Raw genomic sequence first — 26,590 nt, 5'->3', positions numbered from 1 at the left:
GTAACATCACACGGAGATACAGTACCAGGTTACCGCAACAATGCACTACAACAAAACTAGAGAATTAGGCTAACTCGCTCGCTCACTTGTACACACCTTTAATAAGAGGTTAGGGCTTGGACCTAGGGCTGGGTGGTATGGCCTAAAATCAATATCATGGTATTATTTTGGGGGGATGCGGTGACGGTATGATATCGCGGTATCGTCTTCTCTCTTTTTTTTACACCTTAAATAAAACAATTTAAAAGACCATACAAGTCTAGGATGGAAATTTTTATCGTCAGAAGTAAAACGGTTGCTAATCCATCTATTATTGTGTATAAAACGTTATAGGCTAATATGTATAAATGTTAGAGGGAAGAGGGAGGGCCGGCGGCTCCCGGGCCCCCTTCTCCCCAGGCCACCTCCATCATGTAGCGAGGGAGGTGCATGAGGCAGGCAGGCAGGCAGGCCAGGTCCCTTTCTGCCGCCGTAGCCGGAGTACTGCGGTATGAAGGTAACCACAAAAGCAGTACGGCTCATGTTTACTGCGGTAAGTTACCGTCACCGCGAATACCGCCCAGCCCTACTTGGGCCTGATTTTTGGATGAGGTCCCGCTCGACAGACAGCATTTAAAATAATCCACCTTGTTCAGCACGATGCTAACACAATTCGCAAGACTCCACGCTCACTCTCCCACTACAGTAACAGCGGGCAGGCCCTCACTGTACTTCCACGCACTGTCATTGGCCAAAAGTCAGTGGCCTGGGCTGAATTAATTTAGCCCAACTGGACAGTAAATCAAGGGGGCTTGTCACGACACCTGTCACTCACGATGTGACAACAATGATTGGAAGCTGATTCTAGGAGTATAGGCTGTTAAAAATCAGCCCATTTAGATAAATCCTGTGTTTTTGTGACTATGTTAGTGCTGTTGCTGCTATAGGTTCCAACAAATACAATCAGTTCAATGGTTCAATAACTAATATTTTAATATTTTCTTTAATTTCATACTTTTCTCGTCTTTACTGTATTGTATTTTATACCAGCCGTCTCTGGTTATTGCACAAAGTCCATTATGACACCTTGGGTAGGTGAAGCAGGGGGTGAGGGGTGGGTGTGTAGTCTCTGGAGTCTGTCCACAGCGCTGGGGCATTCATTTACAGAAATTATTTCATTTGTTGATATATTAATTAGTCAATCAACAGAAAATGAATCACCAACAATAATTCATCAAGCTCTAACGTCTGCTGATTTCCTTTCTTTGTAAATTAAAAGCTCTTACTTTTGAGCACTCAGTCAGACAAAGCATTATTTCCTGACAGACAATAATTAACAAATCAACTGATAATCAAAATAATTGTTAGTTGTGGCTGGAGCTACAACAATAAGTCATTTACTTAATTAGACAATGAGCAGGAAATTAATCAGCATTAAGTTTCATAATCACTTAATTGTTTAAAGGTATGTTGGAACTGTCGGTTCCTGTTTTTATACATTATCACCAGTGAAAGTGAAAGCCAACCAAAGAGTCACTCTTTTATACTATAATTGTATTTTTTTTCTGCACTTTGTCCTTAATTTTTGGGGTGTCCTCATGGAGGCATGCTGCAAATGGTCTGGCACCTCGTCACTAGGTTTTTATAAAGTCCCAGCCTCACCTGCACGCTGTGCCCAGAAAGAAGAAAATAAGAAAACACAGAGGGCAGGGTCTGTATGTTGTTTATTAGGAAAATCATGCATAGTATAGCTGTAAGTTATCTTCTGTGACAGTAAACTGAATATCTGAATATTTTTTACGATTTGCTGACATTTTATAGACCAAACGATTAATTAGTTAATTATTAAGAAAATAATCTGTCGTAATGAAAATAATGATTCTGGCACGACTAGCTTCATAGAGAGTTGCACCAACTTCACACTACTGCACATACAGTAAATATCTGACAATCCAATTTGAAACTATTTTTCTTTTCTCTTTCGGACACCAGTAGGAATAGGATTTTGTTTCTTAGAGGTCTCTCTCAAGAATATTTAATAATTCACTGCATAAATCTATTAACCACTAAAAGAGGTAGTTGCAGTGCATTCCTGAAGTGTTGCAGCAAATGCTAAAACGTTTGCCCTCTTTCCTTTGAAGGTTCATTTTTACACAGAAAGATAATATTTGGTGAACTGTTTCTTCTCCTTTGGTCTTTGCACCTTTTAAAGCAAACACAGTTGCAGGTCTTGGAATATATTTCGATAAACTTAGGCTCTGGGGTAAGATGAAACTTTTACAATACAGCTGAGGTCCTGGGCTGAACAGAGCTTGAGTTAATTTGCTGTTGCTCTGTTCTTCATAGACGTGTTTCCAAAATCTCCTAGAACTATAACACTGCAGAGACTGTACGTTGCAAACATTCGTCTGTTTTCTCTCTGCGCTTTGTCCTCCATATCTCCTTCTCCATTGTAAATATTGGTTCTCAATTGTTTTGCCAACAGCTTTTAGGCCATAGAGGTCAAGTGCAGTGAAACACATTTGCTAATAACCTAATTGTCTTCTGTTTTCATTCCCCTCCGGGGACCTGCTTTAATGTGCCGAGCTACTTTTTTTTAAATCTTAACAAATAAATTATCTGTCAGTGTTTTAAAAGCTTTTTCGATTTCATGCCTCAAGTTCCAGAGAATTAGCATTTCTTCCACTGCTTCACGCTCACTGTGAAGGGTGGAAAAACAACAAATACAGCTGGATGGAACAAAGCTATAAAAGAAATATACTGTAGTGTCGTGTCCTCTTTCTTTTGAAGGCGGCTGATTGCGGTTTGAAGAGAATTTGGGTCATTAGACGATGGTTGTCACTGGAGTCATTCTAACATATTCTCTTTCTTTTTGTGTGTTTGTGATCAGGATTCAGCCTATAGGGCTGGTGGAGCGGATTCAGGCCATCGCCCAGAACATGTCTGACATGGCGGTGAGGGTGGAGCAGATCCTACAGCGCAGCATGGCCAGCAACAGAGGTACGATTTCATACACACATACACACACATGCCGCCCACTCACACACCTGGAGAATACCAAATATAGCTGTGGCCCTTGAGATGAATCCCACCTGTCCGTTTCAAATCCATCCAATCTGAAGACACTTTTCCCCTTCTGCCCACATAAGCCCGACTGTCAAGCCTGGATCCAGCCCAACACTTGAATGCACAATTTATGTCTTACATGGACTCGCTGGTTGATCATATAGAACATGACGTACATTATTCACAGCACATTACCCCTTCAAATAGCAAGCCTCTATTTGTGTCCTGGTGTAAGAGCGCCTGTGCAGCACAGTACAGTGCCCCATTGTTGCTGCCATATCATAACCGCACGGCTGCAGGATGCTTAAATCACAATGATGAATTACTGCCTAGTTAATGGGATCCGGGCCTGTCAGCTTTCTTTATTAGCCTTCACTCTCAATTTCTTTATTGGGCTCAGAATAGAAATTAGACAACGCAATTTAATTCACAATTCAGTTCCACTCCTGTATCCGCTACATTGGACTTTGTGACTGAAAACTATTCACCTCACTGTCTCATTAAAATGTATCAGATAATTTGCCTGTTGTCATAATGTCTGATATCATTTAAGCAAGGCCAATGTGAACCTGGCTAAGTTTTGACATCGGCAGGCAGGAGCGCTTTTCATCGTGAGAGGTCTGCCGTTATCATGATAATCAGACAGAATGGCTGGCAATTATTTGTCTGTGATTGTGCTCTTCGACGCTTGGCAGGATGCTGGCGGAGGAGCTGCAACTGCTCCTTTAATTAGGCTCACTAGTGCCGGGCTTCAAGGGGGAGAAAAAAGGGAAGAGGAAGGAGAGGAGAGGCAGAGAGTAAAGGGAATAGTGAGAGCGGCTGAAAGAGACAGGAAAGATTGGATGAGAAGGAAAAGGGAGGAGGAAGAAGGGTGGGGTGGGATGTTGGGGGGGATTATGATTTTTATGAATCACACTAATGCAATCTATCTATAGTAAATCCAGTGAGTGGGATGGAACAGAGACTTGGCCATTCAGCAGGGGAGGCCAAGCTTTTATGTGAGCTTGTTAGCTGGCTCTACTCTCTGATTTATCTCTGTTCATCCCAAAGGCAGGATATACTGTAATGCGAAAAGACAAACAGACTTAATGCCCAGGGGAAGCTCTGTAAAGAACTGTCTGATCAATATAAGCCCAGTTAAATCTTAGGAGATCCAAGGCTAGTGATAATTCTGCCTGTTAATGCATATAAATTGTATGGAGCTGGGTGTTGAATTAAAAAATTAAACCTATTACACTCATTTTTAGGTTCACACTTGTATTTAAGGTTTCTACTAGAACATGTTTACATGCCTTAATGGTGAGAAAACACTTACTTTTCCTCGTACTATCTGTGTTGGAGCACCTTTATTTACTCTCTGTCTGAGATTTTAAACCCATTTAAGGCAAGGCACTCAACACTTGGTGAGTGTTGCTCCACAGAAATGATGCATTTTCAACAGAAAAAAGGGATGCTCAACACACACCTGAGTAATGTCGTGAGCAACGTCATATTTTGTTGCACAATGTGATTGTAGTGTTACTAACATCGCCATGGAGATAGCTTTCAACCCACATCGACTCCGACCTGCATTACACATCTATGTCCACGGGAGCAGCCGTCTGTCAGCAGCAGCTCCTGGTGAGCTGAGATGACAGCGTCCGGCCAAACTGTCTTCAGCAGGCTGACTGACAGCAGACATTTACTGAACCAAAATATTTTTCCAGTCAGTGCTATGGGAGGAAATCAGCAGTATTGATTCATTGATTTTAATTTACTAACCCACTGTAGTGAGTGAGGGGAATCTGCTGGTCACAGACGACCGGGAGCTGATCAATCAATGTAAATACACCTAATAAGGCAGGGGTCTCTGGTTACCATGCAGACGACTTTAAACCTTTCACCGAAGCATAAGTCGAGAACAACATACGTGTCTTTACTTTCTGCTCAGCAACACTCATCAAAAGTGTCCAGCACCCTACTATAAATCAGGTTTTAGCGCCCGTCTCCCCCCTATCAAAAAAGCCCAGGCTGCTCTGATGGGTCAGCACTCCCGGGTCTTCTGTGTCTCTGCACTATCATTGCCGCTGGGGACTGACTATAACAGGGAGCAGCGGCCATGAAAAATCCCCAGTAAAAGTTTCCTACGTAGGCTACATAATGTAAAGACTTGAAGTAGCATGCCTGAAGCAGATGACCATATTAAGAAATCTAGTACACCATGACGATGTGTTGAAGCCAGATTAGAAACATGGAGTGTTCAAAACGGTAGACAGGGTTTATTTCTTCATATGTTTACCTCATTATTTGAAACTTTGGCCATGTTTAATATGAACGTCATGCATTGTGATACTATTTAAGACACAAAATATGAAAACATATCATAGGTCCCCTTTAAACTTTGATGAAATAACAGAATGTCTAGACAATGGATGGAGGTTCACAGAAATACAGAAAAGATGCTCTAATTTAATCGACCGAAGATGTGAAAACACCGTAGACATATTGGATGTACCTTGTCGGCATGTTTTTATCACCTTCCTCTTTGTGTTTGACTTTTGTGTCTGTGCACTTTCAGAACAAGGCGATGCAGCTCTTTTCGCTGATTTGTGCCGGTGTCTGATGAGTGTGGGCTTTTGTTGGAGCGTGTGTGTGTATAGGCTTTGATAAATACCCTGTATTTTTCTTCTTTTCTCCAGTCAGGGATGGAACATTAGGACAATGTGAGATTCCTAAAGATCCCCGTTATCCAGACTGTCCCAGCAAGATGGATGTAAGTCTTCATATCTCACTTAAGCCCAAACAATTTCACACAGAGAGTGAAATACCCCGTTGTCCTCTCTTGGTGATTCACCTTGGTGCAACATAAATTTTTTATAATAAGATACGAGGATAAAGGCTGCTTGTGCAGAACTGGGTTGTCTTGGTGACAAAGAAAAACAGGATGTAGGAAAGAATAAAATACATAAACACACTGTGTATACGGTACATATGTACGTCCTATAAATAACAGCCGATAGCAGTAGTATCCACAGCAGAAAACTGCAGTATGTGCAAACAGGTATAAACAATACAGCATGTCCAACGTGTGCTTCTTTCTATTAGCATGCGTGTGAAAAATATGCACCTTCTGTTCAACAGTAAGAAGTTTCACCCACACATATAAATAAACATAGCAAGTGTAGAAAAAAAGTCACGTTCAAGATACACCATTGTTTATTCTTTGTATCACCATCATGTTTATGCATGAAATAGGCCTCCATAAATATGCCAGTCAGGTCCACACCACATGAATGCACTACACACATATATTATGTACAATTTTGACTGCGGTCCAGTTAGTGTTGCATGTACAGGCCGCCTGCTTTACTATATCCTCACACTTTCAGGGGGTTTTGAACAGAAAAAGTTCTGTCAGGAAAACCCTGGAGGGAGAGTAAGATGGATGTTCCTTCAGCTCCCTACCACCTCATGAAAGCCATCCAGCGTAATGTTAGTTCAGCCTTATGACAACACCACACACCTTCACTATTCAAGTATCCTGTCTGCCTCCTCCCCTCGGACGTCCACTCTTTGCAGTGCATGTCGGAAAATTAGCTGACCCGAATGTCTCCAACAAAATCTGCCCTCTCTGTAACATCTTTTATCAAGTTAGCGAGCTGGATGACCTCGTCGCACTGTTTTGCTGACTCCACCTGTGAGTGGGAAGCTATGGAAATGCTGACAATTATCTGGGCTGCGTATCTGAGCATCAAATAACATCTTATTAATAAAGCCAAGGACCGTTTTTTCTATGCATGTACTTCACAATAAGGGACCAGATGCATCACATTGAAGATAAAATGTGGGAGTGAAACAGATGACAGCAGAGTGCCCAGTCAGTTTCAGAATGATGGGAGGCCTTTAGTTAAATGTAAAGGTTTGCTTAAGTTAAAGAAACAGTTCCCCCTCTCACCTGTGGTGCTATTTATCAATCTAGATTATTTTAGTGTGAGTTGCCGGGTGTTGAAGATATTAGCCGAAGAGATGTCCGCCTTCTCTCCAGTTTAATGGAACACATAATATAATGGCACTCAGTTTGTGGTGCTCAAAGTACCAAAAAATACATTTGCAATATTCAACAGCAATGTCTCTTTCCAGAAATCATGACCTGGTTACTCAGTTTAATGGTGGAACTATTTTCTCTCTACTGAACTACATCTCACAGTACGCTCCAACCCCCACCTACAGTCAAGAGCTTTGGGTAGTGACTGAAAGAATGAGATCATGGATACAAGCAGCTGAAATGAGTTTTCTTTATAGCGATAGAGTGAGGAGACACCTGGAGCTGCTCCTTCACATCCAAAGGGGCCAGGTGAGTGGGTTCAGGAGGCTGATCAGGATGCCTGCTGGTCTCCTGCAGTTAGAGGTTTTCCGGGCACATCCAACTGGTAGGAGGCCCTTGGGCAGACCCAGAACAGCTTGGAGGGATTATATATTTCATTTGGCTTGGGAATGCCTCGGGATCCCCCAGGAGAGGCTGGAAAGTGTTGCTGGGGAGAGGGACGCCTGGTGAACTTTGCTCAGACTGCAGCCCCTGTCACCCAGCCCTGGATAAATAGGATGACGATAGATGGTTGGATGGATGGATAAACTACACCTACCAACCGTATCACAATGCAGAAGGAAACGTATATCTACTCAGGGACAAGGGGTTTGTGCTTGTGACAGTGCGAGATGTAAACATTAATGGTGTCCTCCGCAACTGAGGTGTAACGTTAGCTAGCCAGTGGTGCTAGGTGAGCTAGCGGTAGATGCACGCTTCCTTCTGTGCGGTGATACAGTTGGCGAGTGTAGCTTGGAGGAAAGAAAACAGTTCTGACATGAAACTGCGCACAACATGATCTGTGGATTATCTTGAGTAACCAGGTCATGATTTCTAGAAAGAGACATTGCTGTTGAGTTTTTCAAACATATTTTTTTGGCGCTTTGAGCACCACAAACCGTGTGCCATGTAGTTCCATTATTTTGGAGAGAAGGCAGACATCTCTACAGCCGATATCTCCGACACTTGGCAACTCACACCAAAACAATCTCAATTGATACAAAGCACCACAGGTAAGAGGGAAAATATGTATTGTAGATTTTGGAGTGACCTGTCCATTTAATAAATGCCCTGAGAGTGTACGTGACATTTTTGTGAGACAACAGTTTGGGTCTTTGTCTTCCAGTGGATGCGCGCTCGTTGGACCTCAGACCCTTGCTATGCCTTTTATGGTGTAGACGGCTCCGATTGCTCCTTCCTTGTCTACCTGAGCGAGGTGGAGTGGTTCTGCCCCCCACTGGCCTGGAGGAACCAGACTGCTACACCCACATTGAAGCCTCCACCCAAGAGACAGGTAATTTTTCCATATCAGTTGCTTTGATTCCACAACAACAGAGTTACCTGAAGGAGAAAAGAAATAGGAACAGAGCACAGGGTAACAGTTTGACATTGAGGTATAATAATTACTGCAGAGACTTTAGTCCAAGTTCCTCGAAAGCAGAAACAGTCAGGGACACAGTTGCCTATTTCTCAAGTGCGATGCCAACAAGGGAGTTTGTCCCTGTCTCTGCACAGGAGAGGCTGCTGGTTAGTCTCACATCTGTTCAGTGTGAAGAGAAGATCCTGGGGAAAAAGTATGATATTCTCTGTTCAAATTTTATCTGGAAGTGAAAAGAGCCAGCTGACGACTGCAGAGCCAGCTGAGGAGACAGGTGGTAGTCTTCACTCTTCACATGCCAACAAGGGTGTCAATCATTTAGGAGTGACAAGGAATCTGGTGTAAATGTGAAAAGTGAAAAGAGAATTGAGAATGACAAATGCTGCACATCAAGGTGCTGCTGAAAAACTGGTGCTGTAGATTTGGTAGCTTGACACTAATGCTCCAGAGTGTCTTTAACTTATTTCCCAAGTTCATTCAGAGCATTTATTACTTCATTTTTGAGCAATAGCTCCTGGGAGAATCTGAGTACCCAACACTGTTTCTCACAGGGTGCTGCCTGTCATTCCCAGTTGTCATTCTGTTTGCCTTTCTGCATCATTTGACTTTTATTTTCAGCATCAACACATGATGCATTGTGCTTACAGTCTCTCCTCAAGGTCTATCCCACCAATCGTCCCCACCCCTCCTCCCCCTATCTCCCCAGAGTAATGTACAGCCAGGCCCTGATGTGAATTCATTCTGCAGTCTACCTTCTGCTCTAATTGCCAGCCTGTATTCACTGAGACTAATCCCAAGGCTTCCCTTGGGTACTCTGCATTTTGCTGTGCCGCACACAAGTTGCTCTTGAGAGCAATAATTCACCTGCATTGTGAGAGTACAGTGCACCTCTGCATATTGATTTTTGTCTTTGAGAGGGTCTCAGTTTCTTTCACAGTATGTGTTTGAGAGAGACAGGCTGTGTTTGTGTGCACCAGTTTTTTCTTCTGTATATTTCTAACTCCTTTGTGCAGAGCAGTGTAGTTAGTCCATTGATCAATACTCACGTGCTGGTATTTGGCTGTGATGCAGTGATTATAGTGGGCAGAGCAGGAAATGTAAAATGAGAGCAGACTATTTATGCGAATGATCGAAGGAATCCCTCAGGCAATGTGTCTGAGAGGCCTTGCCCCAAGGCACAGCAGATACCAGGATACAGTGCTGCTAGAAAGATTGTGAAACCTTTAGAATTTTCTGTATTTCTGCATAAATGTGACATAATTATGTGATCAGACCTTCATTTATGTCTTAAAACTAGATAAGGAGGATCCAGTTTAACAAATAATACAAAAAATATTGCCTCAGACAAAAGTTGTTGTCAAAAGAGTTTGGCCTTCATCAATCCACTTACTGTCAATCAGATAGTTAAATAATGGAAGAAAGTCAACACCATTGTTACTGTCTTTCAAGAAAAATAACTCAAAGAGCAAAGACGTGTTACACTCAAGGAAGTCTTAAGAACTCCAGGGTAACATCCAAGGATCTACGTCCAAGGATCTAGAGGCCTCTCTTGCATTGACAAATGAGTTTATCAGCAGACAAACACTGAAAATGGTATGAATGGCAGGATGGTACATGGACTGCATTTATATAGCACTTTACTAGTCTTAACCATCACTCAAAGCACTTGAGTCCCTGCAAGGGCCAGGGATTGAAGCACTACTTGGTGGATGACTGCTCTACCTCCTGAGCCACAGCCGCTGATGGCAAAGTGAAAGTCATTACTCTCCAAGAGGAACACTGCTGCCCATCTGAAGTTTGCTAAAGGCTATGTGGATGAACTAGAGGGCTACTGGAAGAAAATGTTTTGTGAACAGATGAGTCCGAAATAGAACTTTTTGGTGTAATTGAGAAGCACAAACCAAATGCTACATTCCAGCATAAACACCTCATCCCAACTGTGAAGCACGGCTGTGGCAATATCATGGTTTGGGGTTTCAGTTAATTTTGCTTTCTATAGCCTAACCCCCATAAACTGGGCGCTTTCCTCTACGGCACTCCATTAACTCAGTGAGCTTTAGTGCCACATTTTGAACATTATCCATTTTGCGATTACTGCTGGTAATGCTGTCCCAACCCACGATGGCAGTAGGCCTACTTACCAAATGCCTCGTGCTGCTAGTTAGCTTCCACCCAACTCAGGTGGTGTGCAGTGTAGTAAAGTAAACATAAGAGTAGCAAAATTAACCTATGGACCAGGGATGCTTGATGTCATTTGCTCAGAGGCCACTTTTGAAAAATGACAGGAGGCCAGGGGCCAGTTAATAAACAAACAGTCATAGTACTTATCAGTATATATAATAAATGAATTGCCTGTGTTCAGCCTTTTGACATTTGCTGTCCTCACTCATCTCAGCCAAGAGGCAATCCAGTGAAAGCAGCCCTGTGCAGGTCAGGTGTATGCAGGAGCATTTCTAAGATTTAAGGGCTTAATCCAGACCTCTTTCTGGGGGTCTTAGGGGATCCACCTCATTCACCTTTTTTTTTTTATAAGCAAGCTCTATTTTGATGCTTTTTAAATGCCCTGTTCAAGCATATTTACCTTGAAAATCCCGTTGTGAATCAGTTTATTTTCACTTTGTATGAGTAAATGGTCGGCGGGAAACCCAGCATCAGAGGCGGATTTAGGATTGTAGGACATCCGGGGCTTAGCCCAGATGATGAATGAAATGCGCACGCTGATGTGCACGCGAAAAAAGTGGTGCTTTTGTACCTTGCTGCAAGTTTGCTATCTTTCATTTTCATTATAACACAACGTATAGCCAGCTAACGTTATCAAACCAGCAAAGTAACGTCGTCAAACTTCAGAATATCCATATTCTTCATTCGTCTTTCTTCTTTCGTCTTTCTTCTTTTGTCTTTTGTCTTTCTTCTTCAGCATCCAGGTACTCGCCGTGACCACCAGCCGTTCACTGACAATCGGAAATGCTCTGCTTTCACCTATGGTCATGGGAAAAAAATGTTACCTTGGAGAATAATGAACAAGAAAACACTTCTTCTTCAGGGCAGGCCCAGGCAAGCTACACAGTACACAGGCTACTTTCCCGCAGCTGCTGCCTCTCTGCTGGACTCCGGTACTGCACATTACTCGTGAGAGGTTTTTTTTTTTTTTTGTTTGTTTTTTCCAAAGTAAAATTCACATTTGGGGCTTTTCAGAAAACATCCGGGGCTTGAGCCCAAGTAGCCACCCCCTAGCCCTGCCCCTGCCCAGCATCCTAATCTGGCCCACGGGCTGTAAACTGATTATCTCTGCTGTAGATCAACATACGTTACTGGTCAAAAATAATCTAGCAGTTAATCCATTACCACTTAACCATTGACATCCCTAGTTCACATACTCTTTCCACCAAAGATAAGTTGAAGAAGTTTGCTCTATAAAAATAGAGTCTGCTTCTGTGCAGAGTTTGCATGTTCTCCCCATGTCAGGGTGGGTTTTCTCCGGGTACTCCGGCTTCCTCCCACAGTCCAAAGACATGCAGGTTAAATGGTGACTCTAAATTGACCATAGGTGTGAATGTGAATGTGAATGTGAATATGAATGGTTGTCTATGTGTCAGCCCTGTGATAGTCTGGTGACCTGTCCAGGGTGTACCCTGCCTCTTGCCCAATGTCAGCTGGATAAGCGGTTACGGAAAATAAATGAATGAATAAATGTTTAACTGGGTCCTCTTCTTGTATTCTTTGGACTTAGATCTGAACACATTTGAGATCACATTTGTGCAGAGATAGAGAAAATTCTAAAGGGTTCACAAATTTTCTGGCAGCACTGTATGAAGGGCTCTCGGTGCTCTGTTCTGTCTCCTCAATAAAGAGTTCCACTTGTACTGAGAAGAGTATAATGACGTTTTTTAGCATCTCACCCTCTCTGCTTCAGGTCACGTTATAAATCTTAATATCAGCCTGTTAGAGATCCGCATAAAGAAATGAAGCACTGGCTTATAAAAACATCAGAAGTTCTTAACACTTCTGATCCTTTCCAGTGATTTTTATTGCTCCTGTCATCCAGGCTGTTTTCCAGTCCGACATCGGAGCTCTGCTGGAGCAGGTGGGCACGGGGAAGGAATCACTGAGCTTCATGAAGAGACGCATACGCAGGATGGCAGCACAGTGGGCCTCCGCTGCTCGACGGCTGGATGACAAGCTCCGCCACCACTGGAGAGAGCAGAAAAGGGTGAGTATAAGGCACACAGGAATATGCTTCTGCACACGCTGGAGGATGAAAGTGTAGGATAAGAGAACAAGTCTGTGTTGTGGTTTCATCTTTTCAAAGCGTTGTGGTTGCAAACAGACTGCAGATGACGAGCCAGTAAAAAAGTGCTTTTCTCAGTTTCAACGGGTTTTTTCTTTCTTGTTATTTTCTGTAACTCTGGAAACATGTTCCTCAGCTCCTAATTTGATGTGAGTCAATCTGTTTAGGCTTTAAAGGAGGGGGGAAAAAAACTCTTAGCACAGGATGTTTTGGATCAAACTTCAGAAAGCTAGACAGTCCTTTAATGCCCACATGCTAAGCTGCTACGTTACCACAACAGCTGTGAGTTTGTTGGACTAACTTCTTTTATCTTCAGCTCCTCTCTGTGTGAATCACACAGTGTTGAGCCACAGACATAAGTAGATAATGATGCAGAGTCACTCCTCGCAGGCATCGATTGGCTATAGTGCACTTTTACCACTGACATTTACAGGGACATTTCCACTGAGTGTCAAAGAGCGCTGCCTGCTGACGTCTGATGAAATGACATTAGATCCCTTCCAGGAATATGTTTAAACCTTTACAAGATGCTATAACTTGTGAGGAATTAACCCATAAAAAGTGTTACAGTGGGAATAAACTGGAAATGTTCTATGTATATCACTGAGATTTATCTTACTTGAAATAATGCTATATTGTGCACAACTTCCCACTCTCCAAACTGCCACACTTTCATCCCTTGATTGCTGAGTTATTTTTGCCTCTTTGTGGCTGTTTGATATGTTGATGACACATGATGATTTGTTTGGTGTTGAAATGTTCTCGTCTTTGCTGCCAGTGGGGTGCCAGCAGTCTTTTTTCGCTTTGAGCTGCTCAGTTTTTTTGGTTCTGAATGTACTGGTAAAAATAACCTGGTGTAAACGCTCAACCAATCAATCAGCTCACTTTTCCTCCAGACCCACAGAGATTATAAGAGTAAGAAATAGTCTGAAATCACTTCACCACAATTTGTGCAGCTTTTTTTTCTACGTTATTCACTCTACACTTACAACATAAGGCTCCTTGTCACTGCCTGACATCCAGGGGGCATTTAGACTGACGAACATATGACTAACACTGTAAAATCTTGGCACGCAAAACTTGTAGCAACACTGTTTTCATACCCACGCAATAGGTGAGCAGTAAATGACAGTGTACAGTAATTCGAAAGACAGAGAGAGACCTGTGAAAAGTAGTGTATGATCAAGAATCAGTATCTCTACTGTCCATTAAAGGGACAATCCAACCATTTTACACACTGAGTTCACTGGTTTACTGGTCTCAAGACGCACTAATCAACCAATAAAAATGCTTGTATAATGTCTTACATGGCTCTGAAGGAGCTTTCTAAAGTTTATAAGAAAACCCCAGTGATGTCACAGTGATGTAATCTTTTTAACAATTAAATAAACACATTTAAAGGAGCTATATGTAAGAAATCTAAAGCAAATAGTCGTAAAATCCTCCTAATATGTCACAGAGACTAAGGAATAATGTTCATATAACATACTGATCTCACCGACAACAATAGTACAGCCAGAATATTCGCATTTAAAAAACATTTTTATGGTCCGCAAATCATGTTTATGTTTTGAATTTGCGTTTTGGCCTGTTGCGCCACCCACCGCCATCTACCAGTCACGCAGTCAGTAGAGTCTCAGCATCAGTTACAGTTACGACTGAGCAACACAGCAAGCAGCATTAGCAGTGTCCCGGTACATAGCATTAGCAGCCGGCTCCTCCTCAGCTGTATCCCGGCAGCAGCGTTAGCCTCAGAGAAGCCGGACTTGCTCGAATGGTCCGCTGGAAAACCGAAGATCAAGGACGCGGAGACGCAGCCCTGCCACGGCAGCCGTCCGTGGGCAAACAAATCAGTCTCCAGCATGCCGCTGTCCAGCAACCTCAAATCTGTAGGGGAGGGGGGGCCGACACGACTCGCGGCAGTATTTTGAATTTGAGTGCAGTAACCGTTTTGTCCACATTCTTACATACAGCGCCTTTAACAAATGCCTGCCTTACCCACTGGAGTTGTGGGATTTGAAAAAAGAGAGCATCACTATAGACTGTATAATGTTGAATTCACACCAAATGTGATGGGAATTTTCACGTCACAATACTTGTGTGAGTTTGAATGCTAGAATATTTTGCATTTACTTACTTCATACACTCGTGGAACTTGCATCATATGCACATGAAATCTCTGAATCGATGAATTAACTTCCGCCGGTACATCTTCGGCATCATATGTCCCTCAAGGATCTCAGTGCTGATTGGTTATCACGGTGCAAATCGGTTGCTAAAGTTAAGATTTTTCAACTCTCACGATTAAGCATATGATGCAAAATTAAATTACTACTACTGCTTCATTCGTGCTGCTTAAACCACGTATTTCTTGTCATATGCATCGTGTCCATTGCATTCATTGTGCCACCCAACTAGAATTCATGTCTAATCAAATCTTTACATTGACTTTATATGTAGTTCACTTGTGTGAATTGTTTTATTTGCGCCCAGTGTGAATACAACTTTAAAATAATGGATGTAGCCATTGCGATGTAGGGCATTGGTTTGTGGACGTTCGTTTTGAAGTCTTGAGATTGTCATTTTAGCAATCGCCATCTAGGATTTGATTGCTGGAGCCACACTCCCAGTTTGTGGGTCACAGCCCCGAGTGCTCCAATTACTGCTAGCACCACTTCTGCCTTTACTCCCCATCTTTTCTAGCTCCTCATTCAGCCCTTGGTATTTTTCGAACTTCTTGCGTTCCTTCTTCCTGATGTTGCTTTCGCCCAGGATTGCTACATCTGTTACCAGTTGGTTAGCCATCACTAGTTTGTCAGTCTGGATCTGGAAGTCCCACAAGATCTTAGCTCAGTCATTTTCAACCACCTTAGGAGGTGTCTTCGATTCTGACCTTGGGACTTCCAGCCCACTTGATTATGGCGTCCTATGTACGCTGCTCCTGCCTGCGTCTTACACCCTGCTATTATGTGCTGAACCATCTCAGGAGCATCTTTGCATATATATGTATGTGTATATATATATAAAACACAACCTTACCCGAGGCATGTCATGTTTTGCCTGAAGCCTCATTCAGCTCTGACATCTGCGCCACATGCCTGTCTGTAAAGCGTATCACGTTAATAAAGCACAGTGTCATTACAAGTTTTCTCATCACAGTGAAGAGGCTGAGGATTGAAGATCTCATTTTCTCTAAATCGTTTAATTTAGAACATGTGGACAGCTCGCCACAAATCCCTCTGAAGCTGAGAAGCGGTTAAATTCTCTAAAAGCTTAAATGAAACACGAGGAATAAAAGACATTAATTTGTAGTGTTTTGCTTTTTGTAAACGAGCTGACAGTATCCTGGCGTTCTGCGGTGTGTGTGTGTACGAGCGTGTGTGCGTGTGTGTGTGTGTGTGTGTGTATGCAGTGTTGTTTTTCATCACTTTCTTTCATCGGCCAGTTTTGCAGTTGGATAAATCAAAGCCTGTTCTGTTAATGACAATTCACTGTTCCAAAATGCCTGCTTCTTCCCCACTGGGGAGAGGGCTTTGTTTACTGTAATGATGTGTTTGACAGTAATAGTTACTGTCCATTAAGCAGCAGGCTTGGCTGCCGTCGCTGAAACACAGAGTGCTGTTAAGAAAACAGAAACAGAGAAATGTTTTATGGGCCATCTCTGGCCAACCTTTTTTCTGCTTCCTGTTCCATCCTGCTGTTCTTAGTCTGCACTGCGCTTCCAGTGTTTGAGTGAACAACCCATATTCATCTCCTCCTTCATTCTCTAATATTCCTTACTCGGTATCTATGTGATTGAGTTATGAATCATCAGTATTCGTGTGAGGCACAATGACTTGAACATGATGACGAACAAACATTCACCGGGGAAATGTGCACTGCTAACGCCATGTACTGTAAACATACCTGCAAATGTTGCTCAGTTCATTGAGATGCCGATACCGACCCCACTCTTCAGTATTGCTGCTAATGACATACTGTCTGCCTGTGGCTCTCAAGCTACAGTGAAAGTTTGTTTACTTTGCCTGTGGTTCCCCTGCTGGTGCCAGTACAGGGAAATTTTTAACAGGAGTGAGACACTATTCGAGGGGGAAACAGACTTCGACACTAGAGTTGTTTTCAGCCTTCCAGCTGCTGTCAGTCAAACACCTGCGAAAGGGATGACTGAATGTGATTTCATTTGGACTTTAGTTTTCTTAGAGTTTTCTCACAGTCTTTACTCTGTAAATTCCATAACTGGTATCATATAAGAACTGAGAAACGCTAGTATTGAGCCATTTCGAGTTCAGTTTCATTTTAGAGTCATTGGGCAAAAATCCAATAATAACCTTTGAGCATTCTGTAATTCAAGTGGACTGAGAGAACTCTAGACTTCTGTACCTCCTCTTGGCTCTATTTTCAGGCTTTAGAAAGTCTAATCTGTGACGGGAGGCTCTGGCCAATCACAGGTCATTTCAGAGAGACAGCATTCCTATTGGCTCTTCTACAAATGCAGACGCGTGTGCACGTCCATTGGATGAAAGCCTGATTCAGTGGTGGAGAATCCCACAGAGAAAGTTGCTCTCTATTCCTGCGTTGGCAAGCCAAAAAAAGGAAGATGGACTTATTGAAAAGAGTCTAAAAGAGAGTCTGACAATAAACAAAATAAAACCTGTCAATATCGGCAAAGTGTTTTTGAGATGGAGTGAAAGTGTTTCGCCTTCTTCAAACTGGAATCAAAAGCCCACAGCTGCAGCTCAAAGTTTATCTTCATGTAGCTAATGTTAGATAGAGCCGTAAATCACTGTATGTTCTCCGTCTCACTCCTCGCTGCTACAGACTGCTTCACTGGGAGGAGAGTGGGCAGAGGCTCCAGAGATGGATCCCCAGTCAGTGGCCGCAGCAAAACAAACCCAGCTAAGACAAACACAACAGCTCCAAGCCCCTGCTGGATCAGCAAATTTTCTGTTACTGCCATTACACAAGTTAGGGGCCATACACATGCTTTTTTGCGCCCTCAAATTAATTGCTTTCAGTGTAGACGCATGGCAGGCGTGCTCATACGCCGGAGCAGTGCCTCCTTGTCAGGGCACAACGGCTGTGCCAGAGTTCAACTTCTGGAATGCAGCAGCACACACCACATCTTGCGATGAGGAACAACCAATCACAGCCGACAGATATCTCTCTCTTCTTCTGTAAATATCAGTCTGTTATGAATATGGAAAAGCTGATCATGTTAGTGCAGGGCTGCCAGAGCTTTTCATCTGTCCCACAGATGATAGGCCTACACATTTATAAACAGCACCTGGAAGAAGATCAGCTCTGCACTCAGGATTTCAGGTAAACAGGTTTTGATACAGTACTTGTTATAATTGCTTAGCAACCAGAGACACAGCCTACTGCTGTGCTCTTGAAAGCTGGCTCAAAGGGCCCGTACACATGCTGCATCTTTAGGCGTTACTTTTGTCTCTTTTTTGTGCCAGTTTTCAAGAGTGCAGCGGCAGGTTGTGTCTGCGGTTGCTAAGCAACCTTAACAAGCAGCCCTGCACTAAAATGATCAACTCTTCCATATTTACCACAGACATATATTTATGGAAGAAGGGAAAGATATATGTCGGCTGTGATTGGTTGTTCCTCGTCACATGACATGCGATGAATTTGAGAGCACAAGAAATGCAGCATGTGTACGGGCCCAAAAAAGGGCCCAAAAGGAGCGCCCAGCGCCTGACCTAGCAGTTTCCAGGTGGTTACATGCATGTGTATGGGCTTTTAGATCCTGCGCTGCCTCTGGCCACTAGCCTGCTGTGACACCAGGCACTAGGGGGTGCGCTGGCTGAATTTGAGCCGCTATAGTTGCCAGCCGCAGGTCCATTTGAGGAGCTGCTGCCCAGGCAGGGAGCAAGGCAGAGCAACAGTGGGGTGGCTAGCTGATTCTCATCTCATTTGTGCTCTGATTAACAGAGAGAGAACGCCGGGTTGAATGAATTTGCTGCGCACAACACTTTGAAACACTTTGTTACTGCATGAAGCGTGTGCATATCCCATAGTTGTCTGGTGGGAGGGGCTTATGACAGAGAGGGAAGAGGGGGGCCTGCTTTTGCTTTCCAGATTTCTGCCTACCCCAGCTTCAAGTCTGAAAAGCACCCATTTAAAAACCAATTTAGCCCAGTCAGATACATCCTGGGCCAGCCAGTTAGCCACAGTGAAAGTCTAGATGCTGATGTAACTTGACACTTCTCATAACCTCATTGACATTTCTTAAACCATCTTCATATAAAATGAAACATGAATCTTGAGTTCTGTTCACGGACAGATTTTAGGGATAGTTCAGGGGAAATTTGGAAACACATCTGTCTTCGGTTTGCCAATTAGAAAACTAAGGACAGCGTGACGACTGGTGTGTCTGTCCAAACAGGTGTTGAAGGGGTTCATGTTGATGTCGACTGTAAGAGGAAACACCTCTTAACAAGCAACGGAATAAATGTGTGCTCTAGTAGATGAATATAATTGAAAGTTTTTTTGAGACAAAAGTAATTGAGAGTAAAAATATTAAATGCTGCCATCTGTTTAAAAAAACTCTAATTTCATTACATATTTAACAGCCTGGAAATTCCATCCTTCCCCATCAGCAATTAAAGCGCTCGTGTATCGTTCTGCATATCAATTAGCCCTCGGCAGGTCAATTTTCATTTCAACTCTGTGCACAGCTGATTGTATTGCGTTGCGAGTTGCGTTGGTGTGACTACGCCGTCACTCCGCTTTCTCTCTTTCATTAGAGGCTCGATTGTATTTAAAAATTTGACACCATCGATCCATGCCAAATATCTGAATTTATTCATATGCGAATCCTTTTGAAGCATTTGTGAGAATTGCTCTCAAAAATCTCAATTATTCACCACGCAGGAGTGGAGGTTGTCTGAATATGAAAACAAAAAAGTAATGGAAATAATGACTTGCTCTTTACAATAACAGTGCAGAAGTGGTTTAACAAAAACGCAAACACTGCATCAACAAAACTCATTTCTTGCTGTGATTTAACTGCTTTCCTTTTGGTGTTCCAGATTCTGGTTCATGTGGGCTTTCTGACAGAGGAGTCTGGGGACGTCTTCAGTCCCAAAGTGCTGAAGGGGGGTCCTCTGGGTGAGATGGTGCAATGGGCTGACATCCTCACAGCCCTCCATGTGCTGGGACACAACCTCAAGGTGTCGGTTTCTCTCAAGGAGCTGCACGGGTAAGCGTAGATCTGACTCTCTGATCCTGTTATTTTCTCAAAGCTACAGGCAGAACTGCCGCAGTCAATGCACAGCACTCAGCTTTGTGTCTCTCATTCAAATTTAATGTGAGATTCTTTGGGTCAAGAATCGTCTGCTGTTTAATGTTTTATTCTTTTTTAGCTTATTTGTTGAATGAAAATGCCTTGTCGTCCATTGTGCTGCACGCTCTAGTTGTGATTGGCAGCCCAATCGCGGCTTCACTGCCCACACACTGTTTTCGATCACCTTTGGCCACACACAGATAAGCTATCTCTCCCCCTTGCAGAGTGCTGTCTCAGCCCGAGGGCTTGACAGCATCTCTACAGTTTGTGCATCTCTTTCCTGCTGCAGCTCACCGACTACAGAGTGATAACGGGCTTGTCGCTCGTCATCACAAACAGAAGTGCTCATGCCAGTAGACACACACACACACATACATATATATATACACTGTGCCTTCCAGTCAGACAGACCATATGGTTTCATCTACAAATGTAAGACTATTGATTGTCACGCCGGCAAGGTGCAATAAGAGGAGTTCAGACGGGTCCAGTTCTGCCATGGACATTTCCTCAACGCCGTGATCTCGCAGAGCTGCTCCGGCTTCATGCTGGCTGCCCAGGAAAATAACTGTGTACAAGACGAGATTTGCTGTCGATTCTTTTCTGCCAGTGGGTGGTGTGAAGCGGGAGCAGACAGGCTGATGGTAATGCACGCGCTTGTTATTGAGCACTGTATCCATTGCTGTGGGGAAGAGGTAAGGGCATTGATGAGTTAGAGCTGCCCTTTGATCTTAAATTTCAGGCTGTGAAGAAAAGCTGCTTTGATAAGAACAGGCCCGGGAGATCAGTGAGGTGGGGAAGATGCCGCAGTGGGAAAGCTTCTGCTCGCCTTGCCATTATTTACCCCACTAATTGGTGTCACGGTGTATTGAATCATTGCTGTCCGTCTCCATTGGGAATATACCATCAGAAATGTTTTAAGAACTGCACAAGACTCACAAAGAGACATCAGCCAAGGCTACGGGTAATACTTTCCAGCGGATGAATAAAGTCCATATCTGTGTATGTGTGCATATGGGTTTTTAAGCCACAGCATGGTCAGACTTTATTGAGAGATTTTATTGGTATATGTACTTTTATATAAGAGTGCAGTGCTATTCCATTAGGGCTGATATTGGTCCCTATTCATCACGAAATTAAATGTTCAGCCTAAGAGAAAATATAATGGAAGGTTGAAATTGAAGCCAAGTGGATTTATCAGGCTCGGCTATTATAATACTATTCCCTCTCCCCACCAAACACAACCCAGTGTACACATCCCACTCTCTTTTATGGCCGTCTTAAATTGGCCAGTTAATGGCAGATGCTGAACATCCATAAATCCCCATTCTGTGACTATTAATGAATAGAAAAAGGCAACATTTCTCTCCATCCCTTACTCTCCCACATGCTATCAAATTGACAGATCGTTATGTGGGCTGTGGTTCCACAGATTCCCTCAGGCTTGTCTCTATTTACATTTCCTGCTCTTCACTCTCCCCACCCAGGCTTCGGAGAGGAGCTTAATATTGCTGAATGGCCTGCTGTGGTTCTTAAAGTGGACAGGATTGTTGATATGTTTAGCGTTTTCGCCGACAGACAGATTAGCCACAACGGGAGCTTGGTTTCGGCGGGAGTCAAGCTGTTGGTTTGCATCACATAATTGCCTCTAATTGGCAACATTCGGGCTCTCTGGTGGTTTCACTGAGTAGTCACTTTGGCTGGCATTTTCCCTTTGCTGTCCTGCTTAGACAAATCAGCGATGCTCACACATCCCCCCCTTCAGCCAGACTCTTTTCTCGACAAGATCCTGCAGATGCTCCACTGAGGTGCCATCTCTGAACAAAGACGTTCAGTCTTTTCTCTTTCCACATGCTGCAAAATGTTCTCAGGGGACCATTTTGGGGTAGTGCGGTTGTGATTGTGATTACTATACAGCTGCATTTACAGATTTTTTTTCCTAACAAGGTTTAATGTTTTACAAAGAGTAAATTCAGACATATCAGACTGCATGTCCATGTAAATCAGACACATTTTATCCAGAAACAGTGACTCATGTCTTCCTGATAACTGATGACTCACCTGTTGCTGCTGGTAGAGTCAGAACTGTTTTTCATTGTGGCATCAGCTCTGCCTTTTGGTCTAACAGTAATGCAGAAACTTCCCATCAATGGACAGCAACAAATCGTAAATGGAGAGCCCTCCTAATCAGTAAACAGAATGTGAAAATCATCGTTATCAGATAATATGTCAACAATCAGTCAAGATAAAGCTAGGTTATCAGCCAAGTAGGCCTGAGTGCACAGCGGCAACACGGGGAGATCAGTCATGTCAATTAAAAACCTGCAGACATCCTGTCTCATATCAGCACTTGTCCTCCAGTTGTCTCCAGCACCACATCTTCTCTTCCCTCTACCTCAGGACACAGTCATCCACCCTCCTCCACAATAGCAAAGGGGTTTCTTACCAGCTTGTGGTCTCCTCTAACTGCCTGAGGAATTACAAATTTAGATATATTCTGTTCTACACTACAGTATGCTGATCATCATATCAATGTACGGGAAACTTCCCAGACTTCCCTGACCCTATATTGGTCATGGTGACAGTGCAAATATGATGTTAAAATTAATAATATATATTAACATTTTTTAGGCTCATGTCTTGTGAGGCCCCTAAAGGCTTGCACTAAAGTGTCACTGGCTGTTTTGGTGTCAGTCAGCTGGTCAGTCCACACTATGTAACAAATTTTGGGGTAGCAGCCATGCACATATTTGTAAAGACATTCAAGGTTCTCAGCGAACTTGGTCTCACTCCAAAGTCGTCGAAATCCAACAGTAGAGCAGTGACTTGCAGCGTCAGACATCAATGAAAAAAGCTGTCCTTTCACATCGGCATGATACGCAGTCGGTTGTCGTTATTGTTTAATTACACCCAGCAGTGACAGGGGAAAACGAGGTAGGACAACAATGAAAGTTAAAGCAGTGAAAGTCTGTGTAGGGGAGGGTGGGTGGGAGTGGTGGTGGATGAGTCCTGGCAATCACCGACTTTCACCCAGGAAGCTGTGTTTGGGTTCGCTTCCCGTAAGATCACAAAGCCAAACCCTTTTCTTTTTCCTGAACTCAACCACGTGTTTTTGTTGCCTTAACCTAAACCTGTGTGTATTGGCTAAACGTAACCACATGCATTTGCTGTTGAAGGACAAAAGACCTACTGGATTAGTTACCATAACATTTGGTACACACATTTGCTTCCCTTTAAGCATTTTAAAAACTTTAGTGATCCCCTGACTTTACATCAAGGACCATCAGGTCAAAGCTTGAATTCATTTAACACTGTGGTTTGTGAACAAACACCTCCAAAATGAATGACATTCCTATCAGACTCAGCTGTACTGAGTATTTAGTGCAAATTAGCAAATTCTAGGATGTTAACCTGCTACATTTTAAGGGTAAAAAGATAAATATTACGCATATCATCACATTTGCACTATCAGTGTGAGCATATTAGCATTTAGCTTGAAGCTAAAGTACAGCTCATTAGAGCTACAAACATGGATGTTGACTCTTAAACTTATTACACATCATTAAGCATTTTTTTCATGCAATTCATTTGTACATCACTGTTTTTTCTGAATGTTTTTATCACGAGTCCTTCACACCAAACTTGAATACAATATTTCTGAGCTATAGCACAGGAAATAATGAGGAATATGACACAAAAACATGGAGTCTCCGTAGTTCAAAACAAGATGGCAAACTATTACTCCTTTCCATCATGACAGAGGCAAGGCATACGAAATCCAGTCTTTTTTATTCTTTCCTTTCACAGTAAAAGCCCTAGACATGTACTGTACACTGCATACTGTTTACCAGAGGGAACTTAAATTCACTCACAACATTTAGCTAAAGGGAAATGCAATAAAATAGCTTACAGGAGCTTAGGTCATACAAAAACATGCCTCAGACAGACTGCCAGCTGCTCCTCTGGGTCAGTAGGATAGTTGTCGCAAATTCGCATCACACTCACAAATCTAATTATTGAACAAGTGTTACAACTGTTGCAAATTCACATCAATTGTTTATTAGTCACACCCCCGAAATGTTAATCTATGATAATAGGCTATGAAACTGAAACCACTACTCTCTAATTTACTCATATATCCTAAGGCACATGTTTCACTGCAGGTCTGATTCAGCAGTATCAACTAACCACTGTATAATCTTTTAAACAATGGTAATCTTATTTGTTTTCAACTTACATCTCACTTTGAAATGGACTTCATGTTAAAACATACACATTTTAAGATGTAGCCATTTTCTGTAATATGAGTTTGAGTCATCCTCTGTGTGCAGTCTTAAACTGACAGCATTATATATAAAAAGAGAGATATGGTAGGAGTGTAGACTTGAAAAACTTGCTGACAGGAAGTTCGGCCATGAAGAGAACAAAAAGATGCATGTAAAGGGAGAGAGCTAGTAGCAGAATAACAAGAGAAGAAGTACAGTCCTGGGTTTATTGTGACCGAGGTGGCTGTGACATCACCGCTGTCAGTAACACTGGGCGCTTGTCTCACACTGAGGGGAGGGCCCTTACAGCCCTATGGCGGGTTGCAGAGTGGCAAAGACAGCTGTCACTTCCGCTTGGGAATCTCATCCCCTCCCAGAGCGACACGGGTAATTAGCCAGCGACAGAGCATGGCGTCTCAACACCTGAGGAGCAGTGGATGGGGGGAGGATGGTGTGAGAAAACAGAGGAGGGTGAGAATAAGTAGGGGCAGAGGAGGCTGCAGCTTGTCAGGTTTTGCGATATCTGTCAGCAGAGTGATGAACTAATGTACGCACACGCTGCCACCCCGCAGAGTTGTGATCCAGAGATGGTTCTCACACTCTCCCTGCCTTCTCTGTCTTACTCATGCTGCTATAATTTTACTGTTTTTACTTACTATTGTATCTCAAGCCCTGGTTTAAGATAATCTGAGTGCTGCTGTGTGAAACAATGGCGGTTCTATATCAGATACATTTCGTGGCCTTCACTTGACAGAGCACATTAACACATGCACCAAGTAATTTCACCTTCTTTCGCCTTGCAAACATACAGACGTGTCTAAATTGTGTGATCGGTAACCCCAAGAAATTATTCAACTCTTTTCAAACCAGGGGTCAATCGTGTCTGTAATACTCCAGCCTGAGCAGTGGAAGTAATGACAGGCATGTGCAGGGCGTTCTGAAGTGTATAAAACTTGAAATCAAAGCTGTCTTTTTCCCTCAAAGCTCCAACAAAGAGCCTTATTATGCTGCCAGTCTCAGGTTGTGCCTTTCCATAAGTGCTGATGCTCTCTCGCCCTGCAGCCTTCTGATTGATGTGCCTTTGTTTTCATGCTCTGAGATGAAAAGCAAAAACAGCAGCATTGATAAAAATAGCCAGTGTAGGCCATCAGTGAGATAACGTCATCGGGGTTTGTCTGCAGCATAGTGTTGTGTGGTGACTAATTGAGGTTAGCAGTACAGTGATTTTGTGATGTTCCTTAATACTGACTACAAGTAGGCTTTGGTGATAATTATCATGGTATTACAGTACACCAGGGTATTTAGAAATCCAGACAGTATGATCAAATAGAGATGCCCATCTTTTCATTAAATAGAGATGCTGTATCGAAGATGTATTGTATGTAATGCACATCATGCGCCACCAGAGGTCAGTGTGGTGGAACAGGCAGCTGGATGGTGGGGATAACGTCATAGGTCAGCAACGGCAAAGAGAGACCACAGAGAAAACAGCTTATTTTGACATCTAATTCAGTGAATTAAGGTTTTATTTTGACCAATCAGAGTTGGTGATTGTTGGAACAGTGGACTAACAATCTCGACGACTAATTTAGACAGTTTTGGGGGTTTTAAATTGTTTCTGTTGAGTTTGAAATAAGCGTGGTATACAATGAGTTAACAAGGCAATTGGGCTAACGTTATTAGTCTTGGTTAGCTGAAAGAGAGAAACTTGAATTCAGAAGGTGTATGGTTGTATTTCTTTGTTTAAAAAGAAAAGTATGTGTAAGAATATAACCTTTCTTGACATGTTGTGTTTATTTTGTTTATGTATTTAACTGAAAAAGCTAAGAGAGCTTGTGGAATGTGACAAATTTGCTGCTGGGTGAGGATTTATACAATTATTTATACACATTTTGGGGGGGTTTCTCTGAACTTTGACAATTAAAATCCCTGTCTCAATTAAACACCTGGTCTGGTTGCCAAGAAGTTAATTTTTTAAATAAAAGTTCTTCAGATACATATAAGCGGGTTGTTCGCTACCTCAAATTATGTGTCCATTCCTCGATTGTTGATTTCAGTGATTTAAGCAAATAATAGCCCGGGCTATTAATTGAAGTTTAAAGGGAAATTTCGGTTTATTTCAACCTGTCTCCTATCGTCCCAAATTTGTTTCAAGTGACTAGTGACATAAAAATAATAGTTAGCATGTTAGCCGTTAGCGTAGATACAGCCGGGGCGCATAGTAGCGTCAGACCTGTTAAAACGTAAGTGAAAGGGC

At 42.8% G+C, this 26,590-nt stretch overlaps 1 protein-coding gene across 1 annotated transcript in view; it reads left to right on the top strand.

Moving 5' to 3' along the window:
* LOC126405621 (alpha-1,6-mannosylglycoprotein 6-beta-N-acetylglucosaminyltransferase B) overlaps positions 1-26,590 on the top strand; it is a 98,383-nt gene that overhangs the window by 25,384 nt on the left and 46,409 nt on the right. Inside the window, exons 4-8 of the mRNA XM_050069424.1 lie at positions 2,870-2,979; positions 5,724-5,797; positions 8,235-8,402; positions 12,532-12,696; positions 19,815-19,984. Of these exons, the coding sequence (XP_049925381.1) occupies positions 2,870-2,979; positions 5,724-5,797; positions 8,235-8,402; positions 12,532-12,696; positions 19,815-19,984 (687 nt within the window). The remainder of the gene's footprint in view (positions 1-2,869; positions 2,980-5,723; positions 5,798-8,234; positions 8,403-12,531; positions 12,697-19,814; positions 19,985-26,590) is intronic.

This window comes from Epinephelus moara, chromosome 18, assembly GCF_006386435.1.
Source record: "Epinephelus moara isolate mb chromosome 18, YSFRI_EMoa_1.0, whole genome shotgun sequence".
NCBI lineage: Eukaryota > Metazoa > Chordata > Actinopteri > Perciformes > Serranidae > Epinephelus > Epinephelus moara.
Note: the sequence above shows the minus strand (reverse complement) of the source record. Positions and strands in the feature narration are given on the sequence as shown.